Source organism: Pterocles gutturalis, unplaced genomic scaffold (genome assembly GCF_000699245.1).
Source record: "Pterocles gutturalis isolate BGI_N339 unplaced genomic scaffold, ASM69924v1 scaffold13910, whole genome shotgun sequence".
Classification (NCBI taxonomy): Eukaryota; Metazoa; Chordata; class Aves; order Pterocliformes; family Pteroclidae; genus Pterocles; species Pterocles gutturalis.
Window position 1 is genome coordinate 1 of NW_010146039.1, and position 17,532 is coordinate 17,532.

Here is a 17,532-nt window from a genome sequence, read left to right on the forward strand (position 1 = left end):
GTGCCTGAATCTAACCAAACAGGAATTGTGAATTTAAAGATACATTATAAAATAACATAAATTTTGAAATGCCACAGCCTCAGAACAGTGTGCATCCAATATCAAATCTATGATCACATTTTAAAATACTTAAAATTATTCTAAAAGCTGCAACTAAAGCAAAGGCGACCTCTGAGAAAGTACCCAATGCAGTAAAATGAGAGTTAATAAGTGTTGTAGCGTGAGGTGATAAAATTGTGTTGTTATATTTCTTCATTGTCAGCACAAATCCTTGTTTATTAAAAATTTAGCTAGAAGGAAACTTTAATTAATTACAGGTTCAGTAAATCCTGACTAGGATTCTGCTGTGGTGTGTTTTACAGTGAATGGCCTTCATGTGCCTGTGTTTCACTTCTGTTCTCTCTGCTACCTGACAACGTGATTTATGACTGTTGTTTTCTACTAGTCCACTGTTTGCCCTCTAGGAGGGATTGGTCTCTTGAGCCTCCATAATAACAGCAGCACTTTCACAAAACATCTTTTAATGACAACACTGTAGCATTCTGTAAGTCAGGCTAATTGCAGACATACCCTATTAATTGCAAAAACTAGGAGAGGTTACGTATTTTACAAGCTTTTAATTTGAAATCGCCCGAGATTATTTGTTCTAAGTGTTTGGATAGAGATGTCTACAATATTCTATGATAGGCCATTGCCGAGACTCTAGGACATGGTTGCAGACTATGGGCAATGTACCAGGTAGAATTAAGCTTTGGACGTCCACATGAGCCTAGAAATCCTATTCTGTCTATAATACAAATTGTTCTAAAAATTACATATTCTCTTGACAATCATGATGTCAACATTAAATAATGTGTCATGGTTTTATCAGGAGATAGTAATCAGAAAGTAGAAATTCTTGAACAGTTAAACCCAGAATGGCTTTTTGAATCTTGCGGTATGTCTGAGTAAGAAATTTTACAATAACAACTCATCAACTTTTAACACTGTCTGAGCCTTTGAGATGGATTTTTCTCTTTTGTTTTTGTCAGTTTTCTAGTAATAAGGGTTTTGTCTTTCCTTTAGCAAATTCTGTGGTGGTTCTGCTTATTTTGTCTTTTACTTTGGGTATATTTGTTTCATCCAGAATTGTCTCCCAGCCCATCATCTTCAGTTTGAGTCTTCTAGATTTATATGTGGAGCATAAATGCAAGAAAAATGAGTCTTGAATACTGTGAATTCTGTGGAAGGTGATATAGACTCTCCCCGCCCTACATAATTTACAGCTGTAAAGGCTAGTAAAAACTTAGGGAAGGGATATAACTTAGAAGAGAAGCATGAAATTTGAAAATTAATAACATTTATTAATCCTGTTAATGAGAAAGGTTGGACAGAATTTAGGATTAACCAAATAGATTTTTGTGATTTTTTTTTGTTGTTCTTTTCACTTGTTTAATTTTCCTCTAATGTTCTAGATTCATGCAGTACACAAAGCTGGGTTTGTGAGGTGGATATAGGAGAACCTGAAGAAGCCAGTTACTTTAATCAAATTTAATGTTTGTGTTTCAGACATTGCCGTAAAAAAAAACAAAACAAAACAAACCACTGTTTCTTTCTGACCAGGCTTCAGATCAAATTCTGATCTGTTATACCACAGTATTCAAGTGCTTCATTCTTTTACAGATGAGCTAAGAATCATATTATCAAAGTCTTGCCTGTGCTTATTTTCTTTGAAAAGTAAATTATATATCTGCTTTTTCAAAACTTTTTGTACATTTGTTGGACAGCAAACCTGCAGTTCAGTAGGTCTGAGTTTTCTGTCTCGCTTTTACTGACAATGTGTACCTTTCGCTTTTAGGTGAAACTAATTCATGAAATTGCTTCATGCCATGGAATTTTAATTACATCTTATTCATACATTCGACTGATGCAGGATAACATCCACAGATATGACTGGCATTATGTGATTCTGGATGAGGGTCACAAAATCCGAAATCCAAATGCTGCAGTCACACTCGCATGCAAGCAGGTACTTCATTAAAAACAAATGAAAAATTTTAACCGCTAGGTGGGAGGTTCCAAAATCTAATAGCCTATATTACTTTATGATAAAAATACACATTCGACCATTAATAAAGAATAAAAGCATAAGTCACAGTGGCCTATACTGGACTAGTTAATTTACTTCACGTTTTTAATGAGTTTACATCAGTGAATTTAAAGAGTGGCAGAGAGAAAAATCAGAAATGTTAAATTGTGTAGCAGTTTGCCATTAGATTGCTGGTGTTTGTTTTCTGCTAACGATTTATGGACAATATATGCAGAACGCTGTTTATTTCAGGAATATGAGGCCACATGTTTTAAAATGAGAACTCATTGATGGTGAAGTTGAATATCCTCTGAGTCAGGAGGCAGGTTACACCATGAACCGTGAGAATAACTTCCTTTGGTTTTGTGTTTTTTATTAACAGTTCCGCACACCTCATCGAATCATCTTGTCTGGCTCCCCTATCCAAAATAACCTGAAGGAGCTCTGGTCCCTCTTTGACTTTATATTCCCAGGGAAACTGGGAACACTACCTGTGTTCATGGAACAATTTTCTGTACCAATAACCATGGGAGGATATTCCAATGCCTCTCCTGTGCAGGTAAATGCATCAAAAATGCCACTTTGTTTGAAGGAATTGTTACATTGTTTCAAAACTGACTTCTAAGGGTACTTTATGCTGTATGTTCCAGACACTAACACTGAAGAGTTGCATGTATGTTATACTGCTGTGTGTATGAAAAGAACTATTCAACTAAATGAGACCATTTCATCTATACAGGAGTATAGTTTATACACAAGTTTTTCTTGTCAAAAGCCCAGAAGTTTAAATCATTAGAAGTATTCTTTGATTTAAAGATAAACATGTTGGAGTGGGAGGTGACCTCATATTTTCATGGATTTAAATAGAGCTTTCCTGTTTGATGCTTTGGCAAATTATACAATAGAGGAATCCTTAAATCCTAACTGAAAACTACTTTAATTTTGAAAAGCCAAAATAGGTATTGGAAGTCTGAAAACAGATAAACTATTTAATTTTTAAAACAAAATTATTTGGAATATTATTTTGAATAAGTATGTCTATTAATATTTGTAGTTGTGTTTCTGGATATTTATGACTTCTATCATTTTTCAAATTATCTGATAGATAAATTGTCTGCATAGTAATATGCAGACTCAGTTTCATATAAATGCTAATAAACTTGTTTCCTTTTAAGTATTGTTTGTAATGTTTTGCACAAATACATTTCTAAAGTTTTATTTTCTTTTTGAGTTCAAGTGCTTCCCTTGTCTAAAGCTTACCTCTTCTAAAGCTTAGTAATTTACTAAATTGGACAGCCAATTTTTTTTACATATCAATAATTTATTATATTCTTTGTTTTGCTCTAAGAGAAATGAAGGTATTTTTAGCCTTTGTGTACAGTTAATACCCATCTCACACATCCATTACCCATTATAGAACCATATGCTCCATTTAAGGCCAGAGTGACCTTTAGTTTCTGTGATCATGGGGATTTTCTTGTACCGATTTTTTTTTCAAATAGTCTCAAGTGGGCACTAATCTTCACTTATTGTCTAGTAACCACCATTGCTGCAGGCTTCTTTTTTGATCTTCAGGATATGTATTAGCAGTGGTTCTGTGCAAGTTTATACTTACTACATAGATTGTTTTCTAAAAAAAACCTCTCGTTTCTGTTCTCTCTTAAATTCCACTAAATTAGGAAAGATAAATTAATGGTATCTGAGAAGACTTATTCAATGTTGCTGTTGCTGCCATTAATTTTATTGCAATTCATGTTTTGTTGAATAAGTAACTATAGTTCCGGAAGCAAGAATCATAAACCATCTAATTTTACGAGGATTTTCGTATTACTAATTGCAGATATTTGCTTGTTGCTAAAACTAAGACCAAGGACCAAAGTAGAATTTTTGCTTTTTCTTCCTTTTTTTAGGCACAAACTGCATACAAATGCGCCTGTGTGTTACGGGACACCATAAACCCTTACTTGCTGCGAAGAATGAAGGCTGATGTAAAAATGAGCCTTTCACTTCCAGATAAAAATGAACAGGTTTGCTTATCTTCACTATTAGATATGAGCCCTCTTCCTCCCCAAAATCCAGTCTTTCATGGACATTTGGAAGTAATAGCTTCTTATAGCCGATGAAATAACATTTTAACAAAAGATAAGAGATGGAGCTCTCAAGTTGCTTATTTTTTGTAGTCTTGCAGGGTGTATACAAGTACACTCTCATCTGACAAACAAAGGATATATGAATTGCAGTCAGATCGGTTTACTACGGTCCTCAGAGGTCACGGGTGCATACAAACAAGTTGTCTTTGGGGTGTTTCCTATAGTGCATCTCTTGGACACTTCAGCATTCTTTCCTGCTGTATAAAGGTTAATTTGGGCAACAAATAGTAGAGAAATATTTGGCGGCAGTTGTTAATATTGCAAGCTGTCTGAGCTTGTGCATTCTAATATATTTCCAAAATACTAGCCTTTTGATCTAGAACTTGTTTGCTGTACAAAGAAGTGGGGTATTTTTTAGGAAACACTTTGATTTAACATAGAGGAGGTTGAAAGGTTTATTCAAACAACTGAGATTCCTACAAATACTCACTTGTAGTAATTACCAGATTCTTCTGCCACTCAGGTTTCAGTGCTTCAGTCTTTCTTTTCCTCTCCTCACTCTTTACCTTCCTGTCTCCCCCCTCTAAAAGAGAGCTAGATGTGCTAGTCTTTGTAAGACGGTGCTGAAAGGTGCATATAAATGAGTAGGCCATACTCAATGTTTGCTATGTAGTCTAGTGATCTCTTTGTAGTCAATTTTTGAATTTCTATATACTTTAAAGAGTCTGGACTATTTAGTTTAAAGAATGCAATCATAAACAGATGAAACAAATTTGATTTTTATTCTTATCAATCACAGGGCACTACATAAGTCTGACTTACGGCATAATGTTGGGTGACTTGCAGGATGCAAGGAAGTGTTTTTGTTCCATTTTAGCCCATCAGATCATCTCAAAAATCACTCTACGCTCCCACTCAAATGCTAATGACAGAACAGATTATGTGTGCTAACACAGTTTTCCCATGAGGTACTAAGAATTTGCAAGTTGTAAGGGACGTAACAGACACACAATGGAAAGCATTTCCTATAAACATAGCTTTGAAAGAAAGCTAGCATTGCACAGTTACCTCATTAAAACTGGAAAATGGCAGCACTTTGAAGACTAAAGCAATTTGAGGAGAAAAAAATAACAATTGGGAAAGGGCACAGAAAAACTAATTAAATTCATCTTAATTCTTATATTAATTCTCTAAAAATTCTAAGTTTTATTTCTAATTATTTCTAAAGTATCTTTTAACTTTTAATTTAAGTCTGACAATCTGTGAAGCTTCATTGTACCACATCGTAAAGCTTCAAAATTTACTCTATTTGGAGTTTACAGGTTGGGCTTGAGTGCTTCATTTGTTTATTTTGGTAGGTCCTCTTTTGCCGTTTGACAGATGAGCAGAATCGAGTCTATCGAAATTTCATCAACTCTAAAGAAGTTTACGACATTCTCAATGGAGACATGCAGGTTGGCATTAATTAAGGTTAATGGCAGGGGGGGGTTGGATTTGATGGATAAAGTAGTGGACTGACCTTTGCATTCTTCTAGCTGGATTCTGAGCAGAAAGGGAAGCAAACACACTGGTTTCAGTTCTGCTTTTGTAGATGTCTGCATTTTTTTTTCTCAGAAATGTTCCGTGGAATATGTAGAGTTAGTGATCCCTATGTAGTGGCATGACCAGATAAAAGTAGGAATGGAATGGCCTTGGCAATGTGTTTGTGGCCCTGGAAACAAATTATAGCTTGTTGGATGACCTGCTGTAGGTAACTGTATGCATGCTTTTAACCAATTGCAAAAGTGAAGCAAAAGAAAAGAGTAATTTGTCCTGAGAGTACAATTCAGCTATGATAACTTCATGATGGAGCAGCTGATAATTTCACAGAGTCTTAGCAGAACAAACAGCAAGCATCCTTGTTACTACTAGTCACTTCAACATCTTTGCCTCCGTCCTCACAACATGAGTGTTGAAATTGCTACGGACAGAATGACAGCAGTAGTTGAAATACAATTTCAATTGCCTACTGTTGCCTGTGTAAAAAAGTCTGCTATTCCGTGTGGCTCCTACATGGCACACATCTGGTCCATTTGACTTTTTATTTTTCTAGATCTCACAAAGGTATAGTGGGCAAGTTTTTTCAAGTGTCTAGTAATTTTAGTTATCCTAATGAAAGTTATTTTAAGAAACTTAATCTTCAAGAGATGGCACAAGACTATCTGCAGAAATTTCTCTAAGATGTTATAGAATGGGCTTTCGTATTTGCTAGAGTCCTGAAAAATTTGAACAGTAAATGTCAATCCTTTAATTAGATGTTTTGTGATGACAGCGGTGATTCTCATCTGGGAAAAAAAAAAATGCATTGTACAAATAAACCGAAAATTATGAGCAGGCTTATTCAACTCATAGTGATGGCAGACTGAGGGATCTTCTGTTTCGAGCTAGTCCATTTTTATGAGTGCCTATTGTATCAGAAGATTAAATAACACTTTTAATATTATTGAATGAATAACTGAACAGTCATTCTAACATGGCATCAGAAGTGGTAATTTTCAGCTTCAGGTGTTTGTTCAAATACGTTTACTCATCTGTTCCTTGTTACCGTGCATTCTGGTTGGGTATACTTGCTATTCTCAAGGTCTGTCTTAAGTTACCTACTAACATGGTAGGGGTTGGAAGGAGGAACACAATAATTTCAAGTAACAAACTTGGTGACATTTTTCTTTTTTTTTTTTTTTTTTTTTTTTTTTTGAGGCAGGAAAAATTTGACTGTGAGTTACAGCTAGTGACTGCTTTTGCTAATGTGGAAATTGTTGCAGAATTATCTTAACATTGTTACCAGAGAAGGCTCACAAGAACACAAAATTTCAGTGAACTTCTCTTGTACTGTTTTTTCTTGAAACTTTATGTGAAACACGTGTTGGTGTCCATTGGCCTCTCTAAAGAGCAAATCACTATTAAAAACAAACTTTTTGATGGTAACTGGGTTAATCCGTTGATGTTTATTTTTCTCAACCACAACCCATATAGATACAAGTATTTGTCAAGAAAATAAAAATCTTTTTTCTCCTGTTTTCTTTAGATTTTCTCAGGACTAGTAGCTTTGAGAAAGATTTGCAACCACCCTGACCTCTTCTCTGGTGGTCCTGGGATTTTGAAGGGTGTACCAGATGCTGAAGTGGAGGAAGCAGATCAGTTTGGATACTGGAAACGTTCTGGAAAAATGATAGTGGTAGAATCCTTGCTGAAAATATGGCACAAGCAAGGCCACAGAGTGTTGCTTTTTACTCAGTCGAGACAGGTGAGATGAGCTAAATTGGTTTCAGTTTTAGTTGTTACTAAAACTAAAGTGTGTGTGTGTGTCCCAAGACTTGTAATCAGAACCACCTTTTGTGGTGGTTCAGGAAATTAACATCTTGCTGAAAAAAAGTACCAAAATTACTAATGTCTTTGGAGTACTTGGAGACTAGTTGTCAAACTCAGTAAGCTTTGCTGGAATGACAGTATTGTGGCAAGTATTGCCCAAATTGACTATACTGGGTCAAAGCTTGTATCAGTTGTACCCATACAGTACCAGGCTGAAGCAGAGGTGATGTATTTATTGCCCCTACTGTGTAGTTTCAGGATAGAATTGGTAATCACTTTGCCTTCTCTGTTTAGTGCATGTGCACATCTAATGCTCAGAATTGTGTGCTTTGGGCCAGCAGCACAGACAGTGACCTTCATTTATTTTCCTTATATATTCACGATCTTGTGTTGCTTCTGTGGATGTGCTGGAATGCTGCACCATTTACCTGGTTAATTGTCTTAAGACCATGGCTCCAGACTTCCCACACCAATCACAAACATTCTACTCCTGCATTCAGCAGTGGAATAATTACCTTCCCTCCCCTCCAATCACAAAGTTAATTAATTATCTGCTCAATTAAGATTCACAAGTTTTTGGTCATCATCTTGTTTGTTTGATTGGCACAACAGTTAGTACCAGAAATTCTTATGATTTGATCAGACAGTTGCTTAGTCTTCACATCTGGATCTTATTAAATTTTCTCATCACAACAGATGCTGCAGATCTTTGAAGTCTTTGTGAGAGACAGAAACTATTCCTACCTCAGGATGGATGGTAACACAACAATAGCTTCCAGACAGCCCCTTATAACAAGATTTAATGAGGTGAGATGTTGCATCCCACGCACTAATGCCTATTAGTATGGTTGAGTTCTTACATTCCTTTTTGGTCTGTTTTTAAATATACTACTTTAAGTTTGAGATGCCAAACTGGGGACTTCAGTCAAATGAAACCACTTTCTTTGTGAGAGCAGGCAAAGTATATTTTTTTTTTCACGCTTAAGTTGGGTTTTCTGCTAAGAAAAAATAGAACAGTTGAAAAAGAAGGAAAAGAAGTGTTATTGGACAACAGTAAATTATATTTAGTTCAAACTATTTTTATTTGTCAGAAGAGATATTAGGCAAACAAGGAAAGTTATTCCTCCTCTTGGTTCCCTTTCCATCTTTGCAAATAATGCTGATAATGTTTTTTTGTTTCCTGGATTCTTCTGTTATCTTGTACTTTGGTAATTCTTGCTTCAATAAATTCTCTTATGTTGTAGGACAAATCCATATTTATTTTTCTTCTAACAACTCGTGTTGGTGGCATTGGAGTTAACTTGACTGGTGCTGACCGAGTTATTATTTATGATCCTGACTGGAATCCCAGTACGGACACACAGGTGAGTTTGGTTCATTACATTCCATTTACCAGCTAAGTTGAAATAAAACTGAAGATGGAGTGGATGGAATTTTATCTCCTCAAATTGTGTTAAAGCACAATGTTGCTCTTCCCTAAGTTCCTGTTCCCAGCAGTGATTTTTTAGGAGGCAGCTCCACACTAGGATTACTCTTGTGGCAAAGCCAACTTAAGTGGTTCCCACCACATCCACTTTATGCTGTTATACATTACCACTCTTCAATAATGTTGGTTCATACAGTTTGTGTAGAGTGTAGCCAAACAAACAGTTGAAACGGCCTAGGTTTTTCAACAAACAAACAAACAAACAAAATGTTTCTGAAGGGTGAGTGCAGCTGTGCAAGCAGGCATAACTGTTCATGGTGGCAATGCAGGGTTAGAAAAGGAGAACAAGTGTTACTTAAATTGGTTTTGCAAATAAATGTTACATAGGAGAAGCTGCTGTTAAGCCAATACCTTAAAGAAGTTGGTCTTTATCTGAAGGTGTGATGAGACTACAGGTTATCAGATCCCTTAGCTGTATATGGGGCTTATGTGTTTGAGAGGAAAAAATATTTCTGATGGAAATCCTACATAGCTCTGAGATCTGCAAGGGTGCAGTCTGATCTAGAGTGGTCTGTTTTAGTGGTTGGTTCAAGATGTTTGTAGGAAAGCTTTCAGTTAAAAAAAAAGGAGAAAAGTTCAAAGGATGCGTACATTAAAGATCTATTGTGAAATAGATTTCTTTTGGAACAAGTTGATGTAAGGTACCTATCGCAGATACCAGCTCTACTTTTAACATGCCAACTTATTCTCTAAGATTTTGCATAGATTTCTGGGTATACAATTGGGGTCTTATGTTTTTACATATGTGAACTTTCTAAATTGTTTTCCTCTATTTCCGAGTTAGTTGTACTAATGCTGTAGAAATACCACTGTTTGTTAAATGTCCAAACTAGGTTTGAAATGGTGTATAAGAGGTTAATGTCTGGTAACCAAACCTTTTATGTTCCAGGCTCGTGAACGTGCTTGGAGAATAGGCCAAAAGAAACATGTGACTGTGTATAGGCTTCTCACTGCAGGTACTATTGAAGAGAAGATATACCACAGGTCAGTCAGAATGATTCCTTAGGATACAGCTGTATGCTTAAGAAAATGTTTGCAGCAAATCTAAGGTGGTGGTAACAGTGACATAACAGTGCATGTGCACACATAGCTTGGTCATGATGGGCACATCATGGAAAACTTTTTAAAATTTCTGGTGAGAAATTCTTCTAATATTAGACTCTTAGCTGCAGGGCTGTGCTGCTGCCTCTCTAGCTCCACAACCCACATACTAAATATACCTCATCAGTCTGTTCCAGCAGCTGTGTCCAGCACATCCAGAATGCACTGTAAATGAGAGTGAGGCACAGACAGGAAAAAATGAGCCCCTTACTCAGAACATGAGACTCAACAAATCTGAAATACAAATTGAAATCAACAAGACCTTTATATTGTCCTTAGGATACATGAAGATGTATGTGGTACATACATCCATCTACTACTCTGCAAACCCGATTTGATTTTATTGTCAAGTCATTCCAAAGTGAGAGAATTAAATCCCAAGAACCACCAGTCATATTCATGTTATTTATTCCAAAATGCAGCTAAAGCCTTAAAGTGCTTGTATTTTGAAATCAATGAAATCTTTTTGCTTTGCTTTCTCATTCAGCTTTCTCAATGGTTAGCTTCACTCATAGGAATTCCAAATGAACGTACATGGGAATCCTCCTGTCTAGGCATTACTCTTTAGAACTGGAGTATCCTCTTTGAAAATGCAGATAAATTAAAAGCTCTAAATAATGAAATACCCACACTTATTGAGTACCTTTTTTAATCTGTTTTACCACATGGTCACAAAGCATCCGTTGTTGGTTGGCTTGCGTCCCTCTTGAATATTTCTGTTTGAACAACACTGACCTCATCAAGGAAGTGGGCTCTAAGGGTCAGGACAGCCATCAGAAATTCATTTATTTCCAGAACAGTAGAATGGTCTTTGAACTTTAAGCAAGTTGTCTTTTCTCTTTGCCTGTTTTCTTCCCTGCAAGTATGTGATTATTCTTGTAGGAAGCTATGAAGCTCAGTTAATTCTTAAAAACTTTAAAGCCTTCTGAAGGGTGCGCTACAATAGCTGGCACCTGCATTTAAACTTTGATTTTGCCTATTGGATTTAAAAATATTTTTGCTGCTTAATGTCAGCAGAGCCAAACCCATGATAAAAACACTTCTTGAGAACTGATTTCCAGCTTTATTTAGGCATGTATTTTTTGTACAAGAGAATAGTGCCTAGAACTTGACATCAAAAGCTATGTAGTACAAACATGGCATAGAAGTAGATTTACCAATGCTAGAAGACTTTTTGCAGCTTAGTCTCCCTGGGATTTGTTCCTTTCAGTCCTCTGCAGATGGGCTCTTTTTTCCCTTCCTCGCAACCACAAGTCTGATTTCCCTTTTCAGTGGTTTTCATCCAGTCATCATCATCAGACTGAGCTACTTTCCTTTTGATTCCTCCAACTGATTGAACTGTTAAAATGTTGTTATTTTAACAACCTCTTGCTTTTCTTTCAGGACCTGTCTGATAGTTTTATTACAATACATGCAAGCTTTTCAACTTTAATGGACAAAAAAAAATTCTAGCTGTGAAGTTATTTATTGCTTAGTTAAGGGATGCCTCCTAGGACATTTCAGGATGGCGGTTACCTGTTGTGTTATGGGGTTGCTGCAAAACAATAAATCCCTGTGTTTAACAATTTAGTTGGTTGTTTGAAAGTTACTAACTCAAGATTATCTTTTGGAAACTAACATCATCTTCCCACTGCTTAATTGTTCTGCAGGGTAACATTTGTGCTTATACAGTTTTCTGTATTCAGTACTTAAACATAGCCAGGCATTGTTTCATGCACAAAGTACTTTTTTTTCTTTTTTAGACAAATCTTCAAACAGTTTTTAACAAATAGAGTGCTGAAAGACCCTAAGCAGAGGCGCTTTTTCAAATCCAATGACCTTTATGAACTTTTTACTCTGAGCAGTCCAGATGTGTCTCAGGGGACAGAAACAAGTGCAATTTTTGCAGGTACCTTTTTTTTTTCTATTTCTTTAAAAGAAAAAAAAATATTTTGAGTTTTTGATAAATGGATACTAATTTCACTCATCTCTCAGGTACTGATTCAAATGTTCAAGTCCCAAAACACCAACTGAAACGGAAACTTGAAAAGACATCTGATAATGATGCTTCTAAAGGTGATTTCCATCTTACAGAAGGCAGATCAGCAAAGTACAGGAAGTCATCCAATTCCTACTCAAACACCCACATGACAAATTCTTCTTCTAAAGCAATAGAGACAAGTGAGGAAACCAAAGGAAATTTGGAAGCCTTTGACCAAAATAGCTGTGCAAAAGATAATGCACAAGCTGCTACTAATATAAATTCATTGAATAAAAGCAAGGAGGAAAGCTTGGAAAGAGCTGACAAATCTATGTCCCAGTCATTGCCAGGTGATGCAGCATCTTCAGAGAATGCCAAATATCTGGATGCTGTGGTGGCTGATGAAGTACATGGAGAAGCTAATGCAAATGTCAAGGGAGATTTTAGCCTTATGTGTGGTGCAGCTGGCTCTTGGGAAAAACAGGTTGCTAAAACTGAAGATGGGCAAGTAGATAATAATCATCATAAATGCACCTCAAAAACAAAGCACAGGGTCGATATGTTGTTGCATGAGCGCCACAAAGGTAAGTCTAAGAAGAAACATCACAAAGATGCCAAATTTGAAGGAGAGCGCATTCCTCATCTAGTGAAACAAAAGCGATACAAAAAGGAGAACAGTGAAGAGAAGGAGGAAGACTCAAAGAAAAGTGATGACTACATTTTGGAGAAACTTCTCAAAAAATCAGGTAACCTTTGTTATTTGGCTGCTCAACAGTGTCAGACTGTTTAAATAGAGGTATATGAAACTTATGCAAGTGAGGGAAGGAGCAGTTCTGTTACTCTGATGGTTAGAGCTACAATACAAAATGTGTTTTTATCTGTTCCGTTAGCATAGTGAAAGATTAAAATGTTCATCGTTGAAGTGCTTTGGTTATGAATGTGCTAATTACCTTGGCACTAACATTTCAGAGAGATCTGCAGCCTTCCAGAAACACTTCCAGATATAGAAGTAATGCAGTGTTTCTTCTGGAAATAAGGATGTAACCAACCTTCATTTACACAAGGGTTTCACTTCCGTCTGTCCTGTCCATAACAATAGAAATTTTCGATTTGCCCACATGATTTCCAAGTCTATTGTGAATAATGACCTTATCAGCACGCCAGAACTGGTTTGCTGTCAAATTGATTGCTTAACTGATAGAAGGGGGTTCTCGTATTAGAAATGACTATACTGAAGTGCTGACTATAATCAACCTGAAAAAGGAAAAATGTGATTGTGGCATTCACTTAAATGACAGATAACCATGTAAATTAACAGATGTCCTCCTTCACCTTTCTTGTATCTTCTGGTTTTCAGGGGTACACAGTGTTATGAAGCATGATGCTATTGTGGAAGCTTCCAGTGCAGATCACGTATTGGTGGAAGCAGAAGCAAACAGAGTGGCCCAGGATGCCTTAAGAGCCTTAAAAGTCTCTCGACAACGATGTTTAGGAGCTGCTTCTGGTGTGCCAACCTGGACAGGTGTGAGTGGTCTTTCAGGTGCACCGTCAGGAATAAGGTAAATTCAGTTCTTACACTGCTTTTCCAAAAATAGAAGAGTTCCTTAGGATGCTATGGATTTATGTTTTTTTGCACTTGGTATTTGCGGTAACATGTATCAAAGTGGAATTTCATGTTTTATATTTAATAAAGACATGAAGGCAGAAAGCATTATTGTTGCACTGTAGAGGAGAGAGTTTGGCAGAGGGCTCTTGAGAACCCTAAAACGTAAACCCAGTCAGTGTCTTTGACAAAACTATCATAATCATTTTGAGAAGGATGTTTTATAATTATTTTCTGGGTTTTTAGGTGTCAGTTTGGTCAAAAAAGAAACCCCATGCTGCGTTCTTCACATTCCATTTGTCCATCACCTGCAAAGAAGTGCAAGGTAAGAGACACACGGTAACATTTCTCTTTCAATGGCTGATGTACGTGAAATGTTCTGATTTATGCAACAAATCTGATTTTTACTGTAGATGTGTGTCTCACTCATTTGTTGTATGATTATGTAGAATTCTAGGATTTTTAGTCACTGATGCATTTGATTTTTTCATGTTTTGGTGTAGCATCTTGATGAAGTCTAGTGAGATACAGTAGTCACAAATTGCAGCATGGTCTGGTTATCTGTCTCAAGACCAGCAATGCTTTTAAAAAGTTCGCTTCCTAAGGTCTAAAGTTGAGACCAGAACATATTACCTCATTATTACGTATTTCAGATGACTAGCTTCTGAGTGTTCATGTTTGTTGTTCGAGTCTAAACAGCCGGCAGATTTTATTTAACACGTTTTGTGGATCTCAAAATCCAACTTTCTCCGTAGTCCATATGTTTATTTGCAGGATGCAGATGCAATAAAGAAGTATAGTTCCAATGGGCAGTTTGATGGAAAATCTGGAGAATCATCGTCTAGTGCACTAGAATCTTCATCTTTATTAGCTAAGATGAGGGCAAGAAACCACCTTTTTTTCCCACAACAGACAGAGAATGAGGGAGATGAGAATCATCCGCAAGCACGCACCCCAGCCCCGGTTTCAACAGAATACGATGAACTGCTCGTGGACGTGCGTAACTTCATAGCGTTCCAGGCCCGCGTGAACGGCGAGGCTAGCACTCAGGAAATACTACACAAATTTGAGTCCAGACTGCCTGCAGCACAGTCCTGCGTCTTTAGAGAACTTCTCCGCAATCTCTGCACCTTCCATAGAAACTTGAACGGTGAAGGCGTCTGGAGACTAAAGCCAGAATTCCACTGACCTTTGTCAAATGAAGGCACCTGTCTGTGCGCTCAGCCATTACTCTTCTTTCAAAGACTTACTGTTTATCTATTAAAATGAGGAATTATTTTTTATTCATGTTTCAGTAATTGACTTGAGCAGTCAGTTTTGCAGTGCTTGTTGCAGGCTCATAGCTAACTTAATTTCTGATTTACACTATTTCTATGAAATTGCCATCTACCTCATAGATGAAACAATACAATGTATCAGCAGCATTTCTTTAAAATAAATCTTAATATAAGTGGGATGAAGAATACATACTGGCTTTTTATTGCAATAAGAAAACTATGGATGTTGCCATAGATTGTAAGACTTTTATTTGATTTCTGTGAAATTCCAAGAACTGTTTCCTCAATTTTCTGTATGTTACTTGAATGGTCACAGGGCACACAGTGTACCATTTAAAAAAAAAAAAAAAAAAAAGTAATTATGATAATGGTCAGCCTGAGAGATTCATTTGTACCGACAAGTGTGTCAAAATAATTGTATGACACTTTCATCAGTAGTGAGAATTTTTGTTTTGATGTTGGTACTTGCATCTAGCATGTGCAGTGTAACTTGAATCACTAATTAACTTGGGAAATAATTCTGCTGCCATAGAGTTTTAATCACAAAAAAATTGAAAGCCTGGCAGTATATTGAAATGACTGACAGTTGATAATTATGGAAAATTTATTATATTACAGAAAACCCCTTTACAGCATAATCATCAATTCGGTTACAGTACCACTGGCAATTGCTTGATACAATATTTCTTACAACTGAGGTGATGGTAACGGTTATGTTTGTTACAGGTTGTGCACTGATAATTGAAATCCCATGAAATGTCCATGGGTCTCACTGTAATTGATGTCAAAAACTTTCCAGTTCCCTGTTAGCACTTAAAATTTTATACCTTGACAAAGACTGAGGTGTTAGTTGGTCAGAAGGGGAATGGTTTCAATGTATTTTACTGAACGTAATCACTTTTGGCCAGAGACATAATTGGAGCATATGCGGAAGTTACAGGTCATACCTATTCTCTAGATAGGTAAAATCTCAGTTTTCCTGACAGTCATACAAGTTCTGATACCGATTTTTTTTCCAAGGAAGAAAGGATTGGATTATTTGTAGCAAACCTGAGTTACTACATTGGGTCAGTCTTCAAGGTACTCATCCACTACTGTTGGGGTTTAGACCCAGCTGGCAATAAACACCACGCAGCTGCTTGCTCACTCCTTCCCTCATGGTGGGACAGGGAGGAGAATTGAGAGAACAAAAGGTAAAATCTCGTGGGCTCAGGTAAGAACAGGGAGGAATCACCACTTAATGGTAACGTGCAAAAAACAGACTTGACTTAGGGAAAAACAAAACAATTTAATTTGTTACCAATCAAAACAAAAAAAAAAAGCCAGAGTAGGATAATGAGAAAAAAACCTCACATGTTAAAAAGACACCTTCCCCCCACCCTTCCCTTCTTCCCGGGCTCAAAGACTTTGCTCCCAAAGTCTCTCCCTCCTCCCCACCAGCAACACGGGGGGCAGGGAATGAGGGTTGCGGTCAGTCCATCACGTGTTGTCTCTGCCCCTCTTTCCTCCTCAGGGGGAGGACTCCTCACACTCTTCCCCTGCTCCAGTGTGAGGTCCCTCCCATGGAAGACAGTCCTCCATGAACTTCTCCAATGTAAGTCCTTCCCACAGGTTGCAGTCCTTCACTAGCTGCTCCAGTGCGAGTACCTCCCACGGGGTTACCGACTCCTTCGGGTGTAGCAACCTGCTCTGGCGTGGGGTCCCCCATGGGCTGCAGGTGGATCTTTGCTCCGCTGCTGACCCCCATGGGCTGCAGGGGCACAGCCTGCCTCATCAGGGTCTGCACTACAGGCCACAGGGGAATCTCTGCTCCAGCACACCTCCTCCCACTCTTTCACTGACCTTCACATCTACGTAGTTGTCTCTCTCACATCACACTCCTCTCCCCTGCGTGTTCTTTTGCTAGCTTCTGAAACGCTCCTGGCTCTTGGGCTGGGGCTGCGCCTGGGCCCTGCCAGGGCCACACTGCCCGCTCCATGCACTGTGTCCCTCTTGAATGTGTTATTCACAGAGGTGCCAACTGTCTCGTGCTTGGCCAGAGGTGTTTCTGACTTGGAGCCGAGGAAGCTTCTAGCAGCTTCTCACAGGAGCCATCTCGGTAACTCCTCCCCCGCTACAGAAACCCAAAACAGCTATGTAAGGAAATCTTAAGGGGGGGAAAATGGATAGATTTTAAGAAAACCACATTCTTGCAGCAATATTAAATTACTGTATGTCTTAAACTAGAACAGTTAAACATGCCTAATGTACTTCCTCTCCCTAAGCTATTGAGAAAAGGGAAAGCTGAGCTACTTTTAGTTTTTTATTAAATGTGAAAGTATCTTGTTTACTTCAAGTGAAAGTACAAATATTGAAAGATGAATGGTGAAGCAAGAATACAAACCGTTTATTTGTTCTCATAAAGAAAGTCTTCAAGGTACTTGCAATGGCTTTTCCTCTTGTTTTTGCTCAGTGCTAAAGGATCTGTAGAGATTTGCAAAAAGTGGTGCCTCACTGTTCCAATAACTGGTCAGTTGGCTTTTCACAGACTGGAGTTGCAGAGGGCAGACAGTCCAAGAAGCTGTTTCTTTTCCTTATGGCATTTGAAGGTGGGACTGTT

At 37.5% G+C, this 17,532-nt stretch overlaps 1 protein-coding gene across 1 annotated transcript; it reads left to right on the plus strand.

Annotated features, from left to right (window-relative positions):
• Positions 1–1,837: 1,837 nt before the first annotated feature.
• On the plus strand, positions 1,838–14,844 carry ERCC6 (excision repair cross-complementation group 6; the record flags this gene model as incomplete). The annotated part of the gene is made up of 13 exons (XM_010085589.1): positions 1,838–2,008; positions 2,451–2,627; positions 3,979–4,095; positions 5,517–5,612; positions 7,223–7,441; positions 8,203–8,313; positions 8,751–8,870; positions 9,882–9,976; positions 11,836–11,981; positions 12,068–12,799; positions 13,411–13,612; positions 13,903–13,981; positions 14,431–14,844. Coding segments are annotated over 13 exons (2,679 nt in total), but the record flags the coding sequence as incomplete, so codon positions are not given.
• Positions 14,845–17,532: the final 2,688 nt, after the last annotated feature.